We start from the raw sequence: 16,849 nt of genomic DNA on the forward strand, positions 1-16,849 counted from the left end.
TGAATGCTGCTGCTGGGCAGTTGGGTGGCTGAAGCACAGCAAGTTGGCACAGTACGGGGCACAGGTGGTGCATCGGCCATTCATTTCAGTCAGTGGACCCCTGGCACCTGGGTCTGCCCCATAACCTCCTACCAGCGGGCCTTCGACACTTCACGTGGCCTCAACATGCACATAGCCTGGCACAAGCGACGTGGTGAGGTCACTGCCACTTAGTGGCGAATGGCGGTTGTTGTGTCGACCTGTATGGGTGGTCTGTGTAATGTAAAGGAAGGGTTGTTGGCGGCCGCAAAGTCCTAAACTTTTTAATGAAAAACAAATGGAACAGGTTCCCTCTTGTGAACAGCACTTACTCCAACACAGCATCGAGAAAAAACGCGCACCACGGTAACTCCCGGGTCGGCCGCAGCGAGATTCTAAACGGCAAACCCCTCTGTGCCGTCACGAGCGCCGCCACCACCGGCCTGTCCCCCCTCCCCCGAACGCCAACGACGACACCCGGCAACCTACCCGCCGGAAAAAAATTCACGGTGCTCAAGCGGTAAATGTCGTGGGTTTACTCTCCAGCACGCAAAGCGGCGGGGTCGAAAGCGGTCGCTCATCGGCCACGGTTTATAGCAGCAGCTGTCAGAGTCAGGATCGAACCCACGACCTCCTGTAGACCAGGCGAGGTAGTTAACATCTCATAGCCACTGTGGTGATGATGATGATGAGAGAGTGAGAGAGACGCAAGCTCCAAATATACGGCAGCAGCTGTCAGAATTGGGATCGCACCTACAACCTCCTGTAGGGCTGCACGGATTCCTCCAGTACAGACAAAAGTTTCTGATGGATGTGAAAGTGACGTAACCCTGTGAGCCCCACCCGGCACGGCCAATGGGAGACGTTTGTCACTTGAACGGAGTGCGGTCGTTTAGTTACTGCCGCTGGTGGTGATCACCAAGCGGGACGTCAAACTCCACTGTCAACGTTGTGGGTTTGCTCTCCCAGAACACAATTGGTGTGCGCTAAAGTAGTAACGAATTGAAACTATTAAACTCAACAAATTTATTTTTCATTTTACCAGGCGAGGACCCACCGACCTACGCAGCTATTTTCACAAGCGAACCGGCCGTCACAAACGATGGCTCAATGACGCGGCGTTGTCGTCGTGCGTGAAAATCTCCAGCGAGCGGCTCTCCGAACACAACTGACGGGGGCGATGAGCCACGCGCTCGCACGCGTGGACCCCGTGACGCTTGTGCACGACGCGGTTTTTTTGCATTTGTTTGTCGCTGTAACGTTTTTACCCCGGTGCCCTCGACCACAAGTCTGTGGGAAAAGAGCTTCACAGCTTGTCGGATTCCTACCTCCAGCGTAAATAAATATTTCCGATTCGGATTCCGTTTGCGCTCAGAGGAGGCAATCGACTGGCGGTAACGACGAGAGGCTCCTGCCAAGCGCCACAGGGAGTAGGCAGATGACCTGCGGGCAGCGTTAAGACCACAGGAATCTGATGCGCGGTGAGGCCAGTGGGCGAGGTCCTTTCTGCGTCGTTTTTTTTCCCCACGAGTTTTTTTTTTGGGGAACCCCTTGCGACCGCATTGGAGGGCGGGGAGGCGGGCGCGAAGGGAAGGACTCTCGCGTTGTTACCGGGGGGAGGTCACTTCCTGGCTCCGGTCACCGCGGCTTTGGCGGGGAAGGGGAAGCGGAGGAAGCCGTCGGAGTGCGGCGACCTGCCCGGGGGGCTGCCGTTGAAAAACAACGGCCTCGGCGCAAACTCCGCCTCCTTGGGGCGGCAACGCGGAGGCGTTTTCATCATCCAGCTCCACGCGTTTCCCTCCGCGCCTTGCGACGTTCGCGGGGTCGACGTCGCTGCTACCAGGGGGGGGGGGGGGGGGTGGGGGAAAAAATTACATTACGTACAAAACGTCACCGTATGAACCTATCCCCATTTTCCCTGCTTGGTCGGTTCCTAACAAAGTTCAAACATATCATTATCAGAGTTGTTTCTTTTCGTTTGCATTTTTGACTGCTTGTGTTGTGGTTATTGCAAACATGATCCCATGTATAAAGGTGTCAGTTTTTGTTGTGCCAGCCAAAAGGGTAAAAACCTATTCCTATATCTTGTTACTGGGCAAAGGAGGTCTCATAATGTAAAGGCTTACCCCGTGCCCTCAATACTCCCTGATGGTGCGCTGTTTTTGAGTTGTACGCCTTTTGGCGTCTTCTGGTCCAACACCAGTGGAGACTAGGCTCTAAGAAAAGCCATCTCGGGTGTGGACCAATCAAATTCAAGGACAGTGCATATTATTATCAGAGTTGTCTCTTTTGTTTGCATTTTGACTGCTTGTGTTGTGGTTATTGCAAACATGATGCCTTGAATAAAGGTGTCAGTTTTTGTGCCAGCTAAAAGGGTAAAAACCTATTACTAAAGTTCAAACGGCCCTACCGAATCTCACTATGAATGGCGAGGACGCCGCGCCGTTCGGAGCCTCCTCCTCCTCAGCGCGTCTCCCCTCGTCGATAGCGGAGGATCGCAGGCGGAGGCGATCGTACGAGACCTGCAGTTTCTTCTGCTCCCGGTCCCTCTCCAGCAGTTTCTCGGCAGCCTCGTTGTACCTCTTCTTGAACTTGGCCAGCTCGCTCTTGGCAAGCGAGAACTGCCGCTTCAGAGTGGCAACCTCCGTGACCTTGTTCTGGATCTCCTGCTTGAAGCGGTCCTCAGACTGCACCCTGAGCCTCTTTGATTTCGCGGCCAAGTGTTCCTGATACAGTCTCTCCTGGTGCACCTGCGAGATGGAAAATTTGATTAAACGTATTTTTAATCGGTTAAAGAGCCATACGCGTAAGGGGACTTACATGTAGAAGAATAACTCGGTTAGCGAAGCCTCTGGGAATGACGAAGCTCCAAAAAAAAATCGAAAGAATGAAAAACAAATATTCATAATTTTCAATTTAAAGCTTTCGTGACTGCAGGGATTCATGTTCTGGGTTCTTTCGGTAAAGTCACCACGTAGAATTGAGATAAAAAAATAACAGAATTTATTCTGTAATAAAAATTTAAATAATAATAACATAATAAATTCTGTTATTATTTTTATTATTTTATCTCCATTCTACGTGACTTTACCGAAAGAACCCAGCAGGAGAAAAATATTCATAAATCACGCAAATTAATTCAAGAGTGACATCTTAAACGCTGTACATGTTCTAAGTAGTGCCACCGATAATAGACGGACTAAATATTAACTGCGTCATTCCAATGGTGCTCGCTAAATAAAGAAGTGGCTCCAAGTCTTTTTGTCTCCGAGTTAGTCACTACTTATGTTTGGAGTTTGCACGTTCTCCCAGTGGCCGTGTGGATTTTCTCCAGGTCCTCTGGTTTTTCCCTCCCAATGTTTAGAAACGACATCTAACGCGTTTTAGAGTATTTGACTGCTGTAAATTTCCACGTGATGATAACAGCCGCTTGGGTTTGGCTATCATTCGTGATGGCCAGGTCGCTTCTGCAAAAAAAAGAGGTTACGTAGCTCAGTGGGACTTTATCCGCTAAAATATAAAACATTTCAGTTTGTTACTTTTTAAAAATAATTTTTATTTTTAAAAAGTCACCGATCCGTCGCCGATACCTGAAAGATCCAGAATGAAAGCGCCCGCGAACATATCTCCTGGATGACGTCCGGCCCTAGGCCCGCCAGCACCATGGACTTGTGCTCCTCGGGGGGGTTCAAGCAGACCCGCACCACGTCCAGGATGCCGCGCGGCAAGGCGCCGCACGCCGGGCAGGCGGCCGCCCCCATCTTGAACTCGCGTTCGCCGTCCTCGTCGCAAAAGAGGTGCGAGCAGGAGGTGACCCAGGCGAAGTCGCCAACAATGCGCCGGCACTTCCTCAAGTTGCACAGCAGAATTTCTTCGTGCGCCGACATTTCCTCCCCGCCTGACCACTGGCCCCGGGGGGGCCGCCAGTTCTTCTGTTCCCAGTCGCCGCCGTTCTGGTTGAGGGAAACGAATCGCGGGTGAAACACGTTTTCGCATGGAGCGCGCGAAATGCGTTCGCGTTTTTTTTTTTGCGAGCTCCTGCCGTTTACTGACCGGCTGAGAGCTCCAGAGAGAGCGCCGGGGTGCGTGCTCGTTCGTTAAGGGCGGCGAGAGATCTTGGTCAGCGTAATGACGGAAGCAAGTGAGGTAAAGTACAATGGCGAAGCAAACAGAAATCAGTTGGGAGAGCGACGGTTTTAGAGGCTAAATTGCTGAGCAGGGGGAGTGTTCTGACCTGCGGTTTGGTGAGTGGGTGGATGAGTTTGTGGGTGAGTGAGCGAACTTGTAAGTGGCTGATGGGCTGGGTGTATGCACGTTGAACTTATTTCACACCGTACAGAGCGAACCGTGCTAATCGGAGGTACGGGTAGAGGACAAGAAACTAAACACAAAGACCAGTGCAAAAGAAATTAGTTTTCAATCTAGATGATTTTAAAATGCACAGTTTCAGTGGATTCCTAATAGCGGAAGGAAAATGGTTCCAGACGGACGCAGAAGCGCATCTGAAAGTGCGCAACGCTTGCCCAAAAACCTCTGCGAGGGTGAGTGTGTTGTGACCTGCAGGGTGGTGGGGTGAGTGGATGGGTTTCTGGGTGAGTGAACTTGTCAGTGGCTGACTGGTTCAGTGAGTGTCTTGTTGTGCCTGCAGTTTGGTGAGTGGGTGGGTGAGTTAGTGGGTGAGTGAGCCTGTGAGTGGCCGACCGGCTTTAGAGTGCTGTCGTGACCTGCAATGTGGTGAGTGGGTAAGTGGATGCGTGCGTGGGTGAGTGAGTGAACTTGTCAGTGGCTGGTTGGCTCAGTGAGTGTCTTGTTGTGCTTGCAGTTTGGTGAGTGGGTGCAAGTGAATTAGTGGGTGAGTGAGCCTGTCAGTGGCTGGCTGGCTTAGCGTGCTGTCGTAACCTTCAATGTGATGAGTGGGTGGTTGGATGAGTGAGTTAGTGGGTGAGGGAGCTTGCCAGTGGCTGACTAGCTGCGCGAATGTGCTGCTGTGACCTGCAGTGTGGTGGGTGAGTGAGTTAATGGGTGAGTGAGCTTGTCAGTGGCTGACTGGCTGTGTTGAGTCCTCACCACTTGAGATTGGGACGAATTGGGGAGGCTTTCGTTCCAGAAGTCGATTGACAATGGCAGAGGATAATGACTGCATGCCACACTCAATGTGCCGTCTGTATTCATCCGTATTGTTAATGTATGAATACGCCTGTTGCTCAGGAAAGCCCCACTGAGTCTCAACTCTTCTTCAGGAGGGGTCCTGCCAAGTTTGCACAAGAGGGGGCGATGTTGCTGTGATCCCCCCACTGAGTCATTTCCAGGTAATCTGTTAGCTTTGAGATGTGGTTCTGGCAAGTACCAGTTCCACTGTGTTTGTGGGTTTAGCTATGGGAGGGAAACTCGGAGGAAACCAATGGAGATCACACACATGCCACTCTGTAGTACAGAGAGTGATCACACAAACCATTGCCGGACAGCTGGGATCACTCCGTGTACAGTGCTGTACAGTATCTAAATGTGTAGGGGCCATCCCTTTTGTGCGTACGCAAAAATCTGTCAAAACCTGACCCCGTACGCACGCGGACTTTTTAAACACCCCCCCCACCTGCCTACGTACATTCGCCTGACGCATCACCCCCCCACCCCCTAGAATCCTGTAGAACGGCCGATATGTAATCCATGCAGAAACGATCAATTATTAATATTAACGTGTTTAAGCAAACAGATAGTCCACCGCCGGCTGCATTATTATCGCGGCTTCAACCCCCCCCCCCCCCCCATTTCCTATGCGTACATTGTGAGTAGACCCCACCATATGCAAGCGTACGCATTTTGGGTATCCCCCTCCATGACAACGAACTAAATGGATGGCCCCGTATCGGGAAAAATCGGAGGACCCTGAGACAAATCCACGCAATCAACATGGGGAGAGAGACGTAGACTCCAAATATACAGCAGCAGGAGCAAGCGTGGTCAGGGCCTGGGCGCGAACCGACGATCTCCTGTAGGCCAGGCGAGGATGTTAACATCTAGTCACCGTGATGATAACAGGCGAGGTAGGTAACATCTCCTAGTCACCGTGATGATAACAGGTGAGGTAGTTAACATCTCCTAGTCACCTTGATGACAACAGGCGAGGTAGTTAACATCTCCTAGTCACCGTGATGATAACAGGCGAGGTAGTTAACATCTCCTAGTCACCGTGATGACAACAGGCAAGGTAGATAACATCTCCTAGTCACCATGATGATAACAGGCGAGGTAGTTAACATCTCCTAGTCACCGTGATGACAACAGGCGAGGTAGTTAACATCTCCTAGTCACCTTGATGACAACAGGCGAGGTAGTTAACATCTCCTAGTCACCGTGATAACAGGCGAGGTAGTTAACATCTCCTAGTCACCGTGATGACAGGCGAGGTAGTTAACATCTCCTAGTCACCTTGATGACAACAGGTGAGGTAGTTAACATCTCCTAGTTACCGTGATGATAACAGGCGAGGTAGTTAACATCTCCTAGTCACCGTGATTATGACAGGTGAGGTAGTTAACATCTCCTAGTCACCGTGATGATGACAGGCGAGGTAGTTAACATCTCTTAGTCACCGTGATTATGACAGGCGAGGTAGTTAACATCTCCTAGTCACCGTGATGACAGGCGAGGTAGTTAACATCTTCTAGTCACCGTGATGATAACAGGTGTGGTAGTTAACATATCTTAGTCACCGTGATGATAACGGGCGAGGTAGTTAACATCTCCAAGTCACCGTGATGACAACAGGCGAGGTAGTTAACATCTCCTAGTCACCGTGATGACAGGCGAGGTAGTTAACATCTCCTAGTCACCTTGATGACAACAGGTGAGGTAGTTAACATCTCCTAGTCACCGTGATTATGACAGGCAAGGTAGTTAACATCTCCTAGTCACCGTGATGACAGGCGAGGTAGTTAACATCTCCTAGTCACCGTGATTATGACAGGTGAGGTAGTTAACATCTCCTAGTCACCGTGATTATGACAGGCGAGGTAGTTAACATCTCCTAGTCACCGTGATGACAGGCGAGGTAGTTAACATCTCCTAGTCACCGTGATGATAACAGGTGTGGTAGTTAACATATCTTAGTCACCGTGATGATAACGGGCGAGGTAGTTAACATCTCCAAGTCACCGTGATGACAACAGGCGAGGTAGTTAACATCTCCTAGTCACCGTGATGATGACAGGCGAGGTAGTTAACATCTCCTAGTCACTGTGATGATGACAGGCGAGGTAGTTAACATCTCCTAGTCACCGTGATGATGACAGGCGAGGTAGTTAACATCTCCTAGTCACCGTGATGATGACAGGCGAGGTAGTTAACATCTCCTAGTCACCGTGATGATAACAAGCGAGGTAGTTAACATCTCCTAGCACATTCCAAACCCTGCACAGCAATCGAATCGCTGGGGATGGGAGGGGGGGGTGTAAAACGTCGTATTTCCAAGCAAAGTAAAATGTTGTGGACCCCATGAGGCTGATGAAAGTTTCGCCCTCACGAAAGCGACGCTGGGTCGTGGCTCACAGGGCGATACCAAATAAAAAATAAAATAAATGAATTAAATCCATCGCCTCACAACTTTTTGAGGGTTTCCCGCGCTTTTTTTATTGTTTGTGTTTAGTGAGACACCACGTCTGAGGGTAACCCTCAGACGTGGTGTCTCATCACTACTATGAGGCGACTTTTACTGGTAGGAAGATTGTAAACTGAGTGTACCAGCCTGCAATAGATTAATGTGTCCGTCCGTCCCCTTTCAATACTCTAACGAAGTGAAATCTCGTGTGACTGTCATCCTTTATTTAACCACGTGAGTGACGTCATTGAGAGTCACTCTCTTGTCACTGTCATCCTTTGTTTAACCACGTGAGTGATGTCATTGAGAGTCACTCTCTTGTCACTGACATCCTTTATACTGGTAGTAGCGAAGATTGTAAACTGAGTGTACCAGCCTGCAATAGATTAATGTGTCCGTCCGTCCGTCCCCTTTCAATACTTTAACGAAGTGAAATCTCGTGCTGTTGGGGTGTAAAATCAGCAATAGACAGCGCAGAGACTTGACAAAATTCCAATGTTCCTACCAGCCCACCCTGCAGGGACCTGTTAACCCCTCCCCCCCAGCGTGTAATATTGTTTTTGTAGTTTATAAACACTCGGATTCCCGCACTTTTTATCGCTTGTTTCGTGACCTTCAAGGGGTGAGAAAAAAAATTAAGAACAAAAAACCCCCCTCAGACGTAGCAACTCCAAAGTCTTAAAAAAAAAGACGTGTAAAATTGTATTTATAATCAAACTACTCGGCAACGTAAAATAACAGCCCTCTGCTTGATATGAACCCCGAAGTGTTTAATGTGAGATATAGAAAAAAATATATAGTTTTGTGTTGTTTTTACCTCACAGCAATCCACACGCTCGGTGACGTCACCCTGCAGCTGCGCTCGTGACGTCACGGTGGGGGGGGATGAGGCACGCGTGACGTCATGGTGCGGGAGAGTGGTTGAGGGCAACCGTGTGACGTCACGGACCCCCCCCGCACCCCTCCCCTTCCGCGTGACGTCACCCCTCGCGCTCGTGACCTGAACAAGGCAGTTGTTTCGATTTAAAGCTTTCGTGACTGCAAGGATTGATCTTCTTTGGTTCTTTCGGTAAAGTCACCACCACGTAGAATGAGAATAAAATAATACATTTATAAAATAACACAATAAAATACTCACGACGTTTCGGCCACAACACAAGCGGCCTTCATCAGGTGAAGGGACAAGACTGTCTGGAGGACAGCGCTGGAGCGAACACAGCCAAGCTCAGACCGCGACCTTTAAGCTGTGTGAGAAGAAACAGAGCGCCTTGACAAAGGAATTAGCATAGAATTTAGCATTGAAATAGCTGAGTGATTAGCTAAATTCAATGCTAATTCCTTTGTCAAGGGGTGCCTCTGCGGATGTGTATGCTTTAACTTTAACATAGCCATTTCTGTGACCAGTCACAAGCTAATCACTCAGCTATTTAAATGCTAAATTATATGCTAATTTCTTTGTCAAGGCGCTTTGTTTCTTCTCACACAGCTTAAAGGTCGTGATCTGAGCGTGGCTGTGTTTGCTCCAGCGCTGTCCTCCAGACAGTCTCGTCCCTTCACCTGATGAAGGCCGCTTGTGTTGTGGCCGAAACGTCGTGAGAAATTTATTGTGTTATTTTATTTTATCAAGCCTGTGTGTGTGAGAGATTGTCAGTCTGTGTGAGTGTGAGATTGTCAGACTGTGTGTGTGTGAGATTGTCTGCCTGTGTGTGTGAGATTGTCAGTCTGTGTGAGTGTGAGATTGTCAGCCTGTGTGTGTGAGAGATTGTCAGTCTATGTGTGTGAGAGATTGTCAGCCTGTGTGTGGGTGAGATTGTCTGCCTGTGTGTGTGTGTGTGAGATTGTCAGTGTGTGTGAGATTGTCTGCCTGTGTGTGTGTGAGATTGTCAGTCTGTGTGTGTGTGTGAGATTGTCAGCATGTGTGTGTGTGAGATTGTCAGTGTGTGTGTGAGATTGTCAGTCTGTGTGTGTGTGTTAGATTGTCAGCCTGTGTGTGGGTGAGATTGTCTGCCTGTGTGTGTGTGTGTGAGATTGTCAGTGTGTGTGAGATTGTCTGCCTGTGTGTGTGTGAGATTGTCAGTCTGTGTGTGTGTGTGAGATTGTCAGCATGTGTGTGTGTGAGATTGTCAGTGTGTGTGTGAGATTGTCAGTCTGTGTGTGTGAGATTGTCTGCCTGTGTGTGTGAGATTATCAGTCTGTGTGTGTGAGATTGTCTGCCTGTGTGTGTGAGATTGTCAGTCTGTGTGTGTGAGATTATCAGTCTGTGTGTGTGAGATTGTCTGCCTGTGTGTGTGAGATTGTCTGCCTGTGTGTGTGAGATTGTCTGCCTGTGTGTGTGGGTGAGATTGTCTGCCTGTGTGTGTGTTTGAGATTGTCAGTGTGTGTGTGTGTGAGATTGTCAGTCTGTGTGAGTTTGTCAGTCTGTGTGTGTGTGTGAGATTGTCAGCCTGTGTGTGTGGGTGAGATTGTCTGCCTGTGTGTGTGTTTGAGATTGTCAGTGTGTGTGTGTGTGAGATTGTCAGTGTGTGTGTGTGAGATTGTCTGCCTGTGTGTGTGAGATTGTCAGTCTGTGTGTTTGTGTGAGATTGTCTGCCTGTGTGTGTGTGAGGTTGTCAGTGTGTGTGTGTGAGATTGTCTGCCTGTGTGTGTGTGAGGTTGTCTGCCTATGTGTGTGTGAGAGATTGTCAGTGTGTGTGAGATTGTCAGCCTGTGTGAGTGTGAGATTGTCAGCCTGTGTGTGGGTGAGATTGTCTGCCTGTGTGTGTGTGAGATTGTCAGTCTGTGTGTGTGTGTGAGATTGTCAGCATGTGTGTGTGTGTGAGATTGTCAGTGTGTGTGTGAGATTGTCAGTCTGTGTGTGTGAGATTGTCTGCCTGTGTGTGTGAGATTATCAGTCTGTGTGTGTGAGATTGTCTGCCTGTGTGTGTGAGATTGTCAGTCTGTGTGTGTGAGATTATCAGTCTGTGTGTGTGAGATTGTCTGCCTGTGTGTGTGAGATTGTCTGCCTGTGTGTGTGGGTGAGATTGTCTGCCTGTGTGTGTGTTTGAGATTGTCAGTGTGTGTGTGTGTGTGAGATTGTCAGTCTGTGTGAGTTTGTCAGTCTGTGTGTGTGTGTGAGATTGTCAGCCTGTGTGTGTGGGTGAGATTGTCTGCCTGTGTGTGTGTGTGAGATTGTCAGTGTGTGTGTGTGAGATTGTCTGCCTGTGTGTGTGAGATTGTCAGTCTGTGTGTTTGTGTGAGATTGTCTGCCTGTGTGTGTGTGAGGTTGTCAGTGTGTGTGTGTGAGATTGTCTGCCTGTGTGTGTGTGAGGTTGTCTGCCTATGTGTGTGTGAGAGATTGTCAGTGTGTGTGAGATTGTCAGCCTGTGTGAGTGTGAGATTGTCAGCCTGTGTGTGTGTGTGAGAGATTGTCAGTGTGTGTGTGTGAGATTGTCAGCCTGTGTGTGTGAGATTGTCAGTCTGTGTGTGTGTGAGATTGTCAGTGTGTGTGTGTGTGATTGTCTGCCTGTGTGTGTGTGAGATTGTCAGTGTGTGTGAGTGTGAGGTTGTCAGTGTGTGAGTGTGAGGTTGTCAGTATGTGAGTGTGAGGTTGTCAGTGTGTGAGTGTGAGATTGTCAGTGTGTGTGAGTGTGAGGTTGTCAGTGTGTGAGTGTGAGGTTGTCACTGTGTGTGAGGTTGTCACAGTGTGTGTGTGTGAGGTTGTCACAGTGTGTGTGAGTGTGAGGTTGTCACAGTGTGTGTGAGTGTGAGGTTGTCAGTATGTGAGTGTGTGAGGTTGTCACAGTGTGTGTGTGTGAGGTTGTCACTGACCCTGGTGAATCTTCGTCGTTATCAAGGCCGCAGGCTTCACCTCCCTCACGACTCTCAAAATGGCGGCGAGCGAGGAGGGGGAGGAGCCAGAAAACTTCGCGTCACGTGGGAGGGGAGAAACTGAAACCTGATTGGCTCCAAGGCGGAGAGATTTTTATTTTTTTTACGGGAAAACTTTATTCTTTTTAACCGTACGATGAATTTACAAAACTCACCATCAACAATAAACACTCGCGTTGGCATTGGCGCGGTCTGAATAAATAAACACAAATTTTTATTGGTTATGTAAATATTTACAAAACGCGGTAATATCAGAAATCTTATCTTGAGTTACAAAAAAATGACCCAAATAATATTCTGTAGTTAAGATTCTTTCCCGACTCGATCCATCAGAATCGATCTGCGGCTTAATCCTCAAATCGATTCTCTCCATTCTTTCAATGCATTAACAAACGATTCTTAGATTCTATCGTCGATTCCAGCACACCTTTAGCTGAACAGTGTCTGAATCTGATCTCCCGTTGATGCCCCCACACCTGAAGATGACTGCTTTGTGTTGAGACTGGCACGTCGAGGTTTTTTATTCATTATTTTTAATTTATTAATTTTGAAACCCCCCGTTGACTTTACCGAAAGACTCAAAGAAAATGAATTCCTGCAGTCACGACAGCTTTTAAGTCAAGATTCAAACAAACCTCTATCATGGTTATATTTGGTTGTCAGATGGCTTCTCACATTTAGTTGGCACGCGTCAAACGAGAAATTGACAAGAATGCAGCAGGGACGTGGCCAGACTCCACCGAGAGACTTGCAAGACATCCATTCTGGTCAGCACCCACGGTGGCTAGGAGATGTTGACGACCTCGCCCGGTCTACAAGGAGGTCGTGGGTTCGATCCACGACCCTGACACTGCCTGCTGTTGCTACTGCTGCTGTATATTTGGAGTTTGCGTGTTCCTCTCTCTGAGCGATATCACGGTACGCGAGCACTGGCCACCATCGAAAATCGCCACGTATGCCCGTACACGCCGCACAGTACTGTACACAGTTGCACGGGTGCGCGATCGCAACGCAGTCACACTGGTATGTGAGCGCTACGCGCTATTGTAAACAATCGTGCGGGTACGTAAACACCACACACTTCGTCCCGAGGTGAACAGCCGCGCATACACGTAGACACCCAGCACACTCTGCCCTCCACTTCACGCTCCCAAAAGACCACACAACACAGTTTAATCCCCCCACTAGCGAATTTGATTTACCTGAGCAACTCGTTTAACTACGCGTGTGTGTGTACGTCAGTGGCTGCCAGCCTACCCTCCCGGGGATTCTAGGCTGAACCTACTGTCTATCGCTCCGCTCTCTACTCCCGATTAACTGACTCCGGACTCACTTCTCTTACACACGCTTACTTCCCTTAAGCTGCGCTGAACGTTGTAGAAGGAGATGGTAGGTCGGCCTCGTCGAGAGTGGAGCCTGGCTGCGTTGGAGTTTGTCACACGGACGTCCCGAACGGCTGACTCTGTTGCTCCGTAGACCGCGAAGATTTTGAAGAACTCACCTTGCTACCTGAATCCCCCTTCCTTTATCCCACCTACAACAAAGGAATTCCGCCGTTTCGCTCCCTTGGCCTCCCGTCCAATCAGGGGCTCGGATTTTCCCGCCCTTTCGATACCCGGATCCCAGCTCGGGTGACGTCGCCGCAGTGATCTCTCCGACGTCCGCTCTCTGTTCTCCCGCTACCAGTCCACTGACCCGTGCTTGTGCGTGTGTGGCTCCACTCGCGGTGGCTCTATGGCCCTTGCCGTGACCATGCAACTTTAATATTAGGTCGCGGCGCCGCAGTGCATGTCAGCTACAGGGGGAAGATCGCCCAATTTCCCGGCCGAAGGAAACCATGAAGTTCGATCCCATTAGGGACTTCTGGAAAAAAACCTATCGGCCGGGTGACCTCTCCTCTCGGCTCTACGTGGGGCGTGTGTGCGTTCGTGTGGGGGGGGGGGAAAGGGGGGGGGGTGGCGAGGGTGCGCCGCGTCGGCATCCCCCGGTGGCGGCTTCACGGCGGCGGGCACGGCCTCGGCAGAGCGGCTCTGCTGCGGCGGCCTCGCGACTGTGCAGTGGGCAAAACGCGGACGTCTGAGAAGGCACCGGCCCCGGGAGAGTGGCGGGAAATCCGAGGCATCGGTGACGGTGTCGCGCTGGTGGGTACGGCTCCGCTGTGGCGGCACCACAGCTATACCAAATAAATGAAACTATGAAATGAAAACTATGCACTATAGACTCAGCACCAGATCTTATTTATTCACGATGTACTTACAAAAAAAATCCGCAGACTACCTACTGGATCTCCTCTCTTGTTTCAAAGAACAAATTTGACCTCAGGTCTTCGCTCAGCTACCAGCTTCACATTCCCTATTGCCGTACAAAAACCGGAGGAAGGGCCTTTGCTATTGATGCCCCCAGGGTCTGGAATGCTATTGCCAATAAACTGCAACTTGAATCACTATGAGATCTTCACTCAAAACTGCTCTAGAGGAGTTGTACAACCCTAGCTGCCACTGCTATTCAGTGGCCTAAAATATGGCTCTAGATTTTGGTGTTATAATTTATTTACGTAGTTTATTGTAAAAAATTCGGTCACAGTCCCTATGATCACTGTTACATTGCATTTATGGCTTTTATTTTGGTGATTTCGAAAACGTTTTTTTGTTTTGGCCATTTTTTTGTTTATTGTAGTACGGAGTTAGACTGATGACCTTAATCTTAGTTGTCTTGTGGTTGTTGTTATTGTTTGACTTGCATCCCACTGGGATTTTTGCACACAGCGTTGGTGTATGGTGCTATTTCAGGAATATTTTGATTGTTTTTTCCTGGATTTTCTGTTTGCACAGTCACATAATCACTTTAAGATGTTTTCTTGTTCATGTTTTTGTTTGTTGAGGTTGCACCCAATTCAAGAGCCGAATGGCTCACAGGGCTATACCAAATAAATAAACTATGAACTACACCATAGACTCAACACTGCACCATAGACTCAGCACTGCACCATAGACTCAGCACTGCACCATAGACTCAACACTGCATCATAGACTCAACACTGCACCATAGACTCAGCACTGCACCATAGACTCAGCACTGCACCATAGACTCAACACTGCATCATAGACTCAACACTGCACCATAGACTCAACACTGCCACCCATAGACTCAACACTGCACCATAGACTCAACACTGCACCATAGACTCAACACTGCCACCCATAGACTCAACACTGCACCTACAAATCATCTGAAAATCACGGACTGGACGTTGGAGGGCATTATTTACCTCACAAGTGGAGAGACCTCGCACTCCGGGCCGATCGTCGTCAACTTATCAACTTATCAACACAACTCCATGGCCACCGCCTTCACCCCCGGCCCCCCTAAAATGGCGGCGGGCGAGGGGGAGGTGCCGAAAAGTTTTGGCGGGAAAAAAAACTTCGCGTCACGTGGGAGGGGAGACACCCAACCAGTGTGAGTCCAAGGCAGAGGCGACTTTGAGGAAATATTTTAAAGCACCGAATTGCAGAAAAAAACTCAACAATAAAACTCCCGTTGGCATTCGCGGAGATGTAAATTTAAAAAAAAATGCTTTATTGTTGAAGTACATTAAATAAACGCGGAAATATCAGAAGTAAATTTCAATACAAAATTTACTCAAACGTGATTCCGTAGTTTCGAATCCTTCCCGACTCCAGAATCGATCAAACGGCTTGATCACCAAATCGATTCTCTCCAGTCTGGGTATCCAATAACAAACGATTTATCGATTCGAGCATCGATTTTCAACACCCCTTTGATTTACAGCGGTTGAATCGTGTTGAGCTATGATTAAGAATCGAATCGGCTACAACGTGGTCTGCGTGGCTGAGCCAATAGAAGCGCACGCTGCTGGAAGGCGCCGTCTAATCGGAGGAGGCGATGGTGGCTCCAGGTGCACCTAGCATGGCACCAGCTCTGCTGCTTGGACCAATTGGTGAGCTTCAAGATGCTCCCCCTTACTCGGTCTCGTCGCGACTGCGGCTCTAGGTGCACTGAGCCTGGCACCAGCTCCACTGCTACATCACTACAGTAGCTGCACTGCGCCTGGCACCAGCTCCACTGCTACATCACTACAGTAGCTGCACTGCGCCTGGTACCAGCTCCACTGCTACATCACTACAGTAGCTGCACTGCGCCTGGCACCAGCTCCACTGCTACATCACTACAGTAGCTGCACTGCGCCTGGTACCAGCTCCACTGCTACATCGCTACAGTAGCTGCACTGCGCCTGGCACCAGCTCCACTGCTACATTACTACAGTAGCTGCACTGCGCCTGGCACCAGCTCCTCTGGTACATTACTACAGTAGCTGCACTGCGCCTGGCACCAGCTCCACTGCTACATCACTACAGCCAATCAGCAAGGGTTGTCACGTCAACAGAACGTGCCAATTCGTGACTAGTACAGCACACCGATGTGGTGTGGCTTTGCTCTCCAACAAACCGGTGTGCTGTACTAGTACACTACACTATACACTACACCAAGGCTGTAATCTTCCTCTATATACAGTATATAAAAGGGAATTTTTTTTATTGTGTCTGTTCAAAATGTTTAGCGTACTTCCCGACATGCACCAAACTTTAAATTTGCCATGTGGGTACTTTCCAGACTGTACACCATGCAAATAATGCATATATTTTGCACGGTGAGCTGTCATGTGACAGATGTGACCCTATGCGGAAGCATAACACAGTATGTCTGCTGATGTCCCCCCACACCCTCCGCGGGTAAAGTGAAATACAAATGTGTTGCAGGTCTAAGGCGTTCTTCGCGCAGCATTGCTTTATTATTTGAGTCGTTTACTGCCGTACGCACCCTGAAAGTTGCGTGTGTCTGCTGCAAGCGTGTGTGTGTATACCTATGGACGTGTGTGGGGGGAGCGGTAGTGTAGCGGTTAGCACTACGAACCCGGCGACCCGAGTTCGATTCCCGCTCACGGCCAACCCCGTTGACGATTATTTGAACCGGTCCTGGGCCTCTTCTAAGTCGACTCAGCCTCAAACGAGTAACTGTTGTGGTGTGAACATCGCCACTGGGGAGACAAAGACGGCCGGGCGTGGTGAATCCAAGTCCCAGGCGAAGCTGGGTAGTACAGCTAGTTATAATATATTGGGGGGCACACATCCCCCCCCGATATTCAAATGTGCTCAAAATGTCCCCCCCAATATATTGCTATAAAAAATGTTTTAAAAGTAATAATTGCTATGCAATTTGCTAAATCTTGGCCACAACATCTGGACTTGTCTTCATATAAATCAATGCATAGATTTCTGTTTATATGATTGTGGTTATGGTTGTACTTTATTAATCCCTAATCTCAAACATTACATACAATGAAGCAAG

General features: G+C 49.1%; 1 protein-coding gene across 1 annotated transcript; it reads right to left on the bottom strand.

The window, feature by feature from the left end:
• Nucleotides 1–286: 286 nt before the first annotated feature.
• Nucleotides 287–8,673, bottom strand: LOC142920763 (E3 ubiquitin-protein ligase CCNB1IP1-like). The gene is made up of 4 exons (XM_076062833.1): nucleotides 8,433–8,673; nucleotides 3,609–3,971; nucleotides 2,429–2,768; nucleotides 287–1,854 (listed from the first exon to the last, which is right to left on the bottom strand). Exons 2-4 carry the CDS (start codon nucleotides 3,903–3,905, stop codon nucleotides 1,640–1,642), a joined length of 852 nt encoding a protein of 283 aa, XP_075918948.1. The 5' UTR covers nucleotides 3,906–3,971; nucleotides 8,433–8,673; the 3' UTR covers nucleotides 287–1,639.
• Between the last annotated feature and the right edge of the window lie 8,176 nt (nucleotides 8,674–16,849).

The sequence above is a fragment of the Petromyzon marinus genome, unplaced genomic scaffold (assembly GCF_048934315.1).
Source record: "Petromyzon marinus isolate PM22_M1 ecotype Great Lakes invasive population unplaced genomic scaffold, UKy_Petmar_22M1.pri1.0 PM_G_Scaffold_74, whole genome shotgun sequence".
Taxonomy (NCBI): Eukaryota; Metazoa; Chordata; class Hyperoartia; order Petromyzontiformes; family Petromyzontidae; genus Petromyzon; species Petromyzon marinus.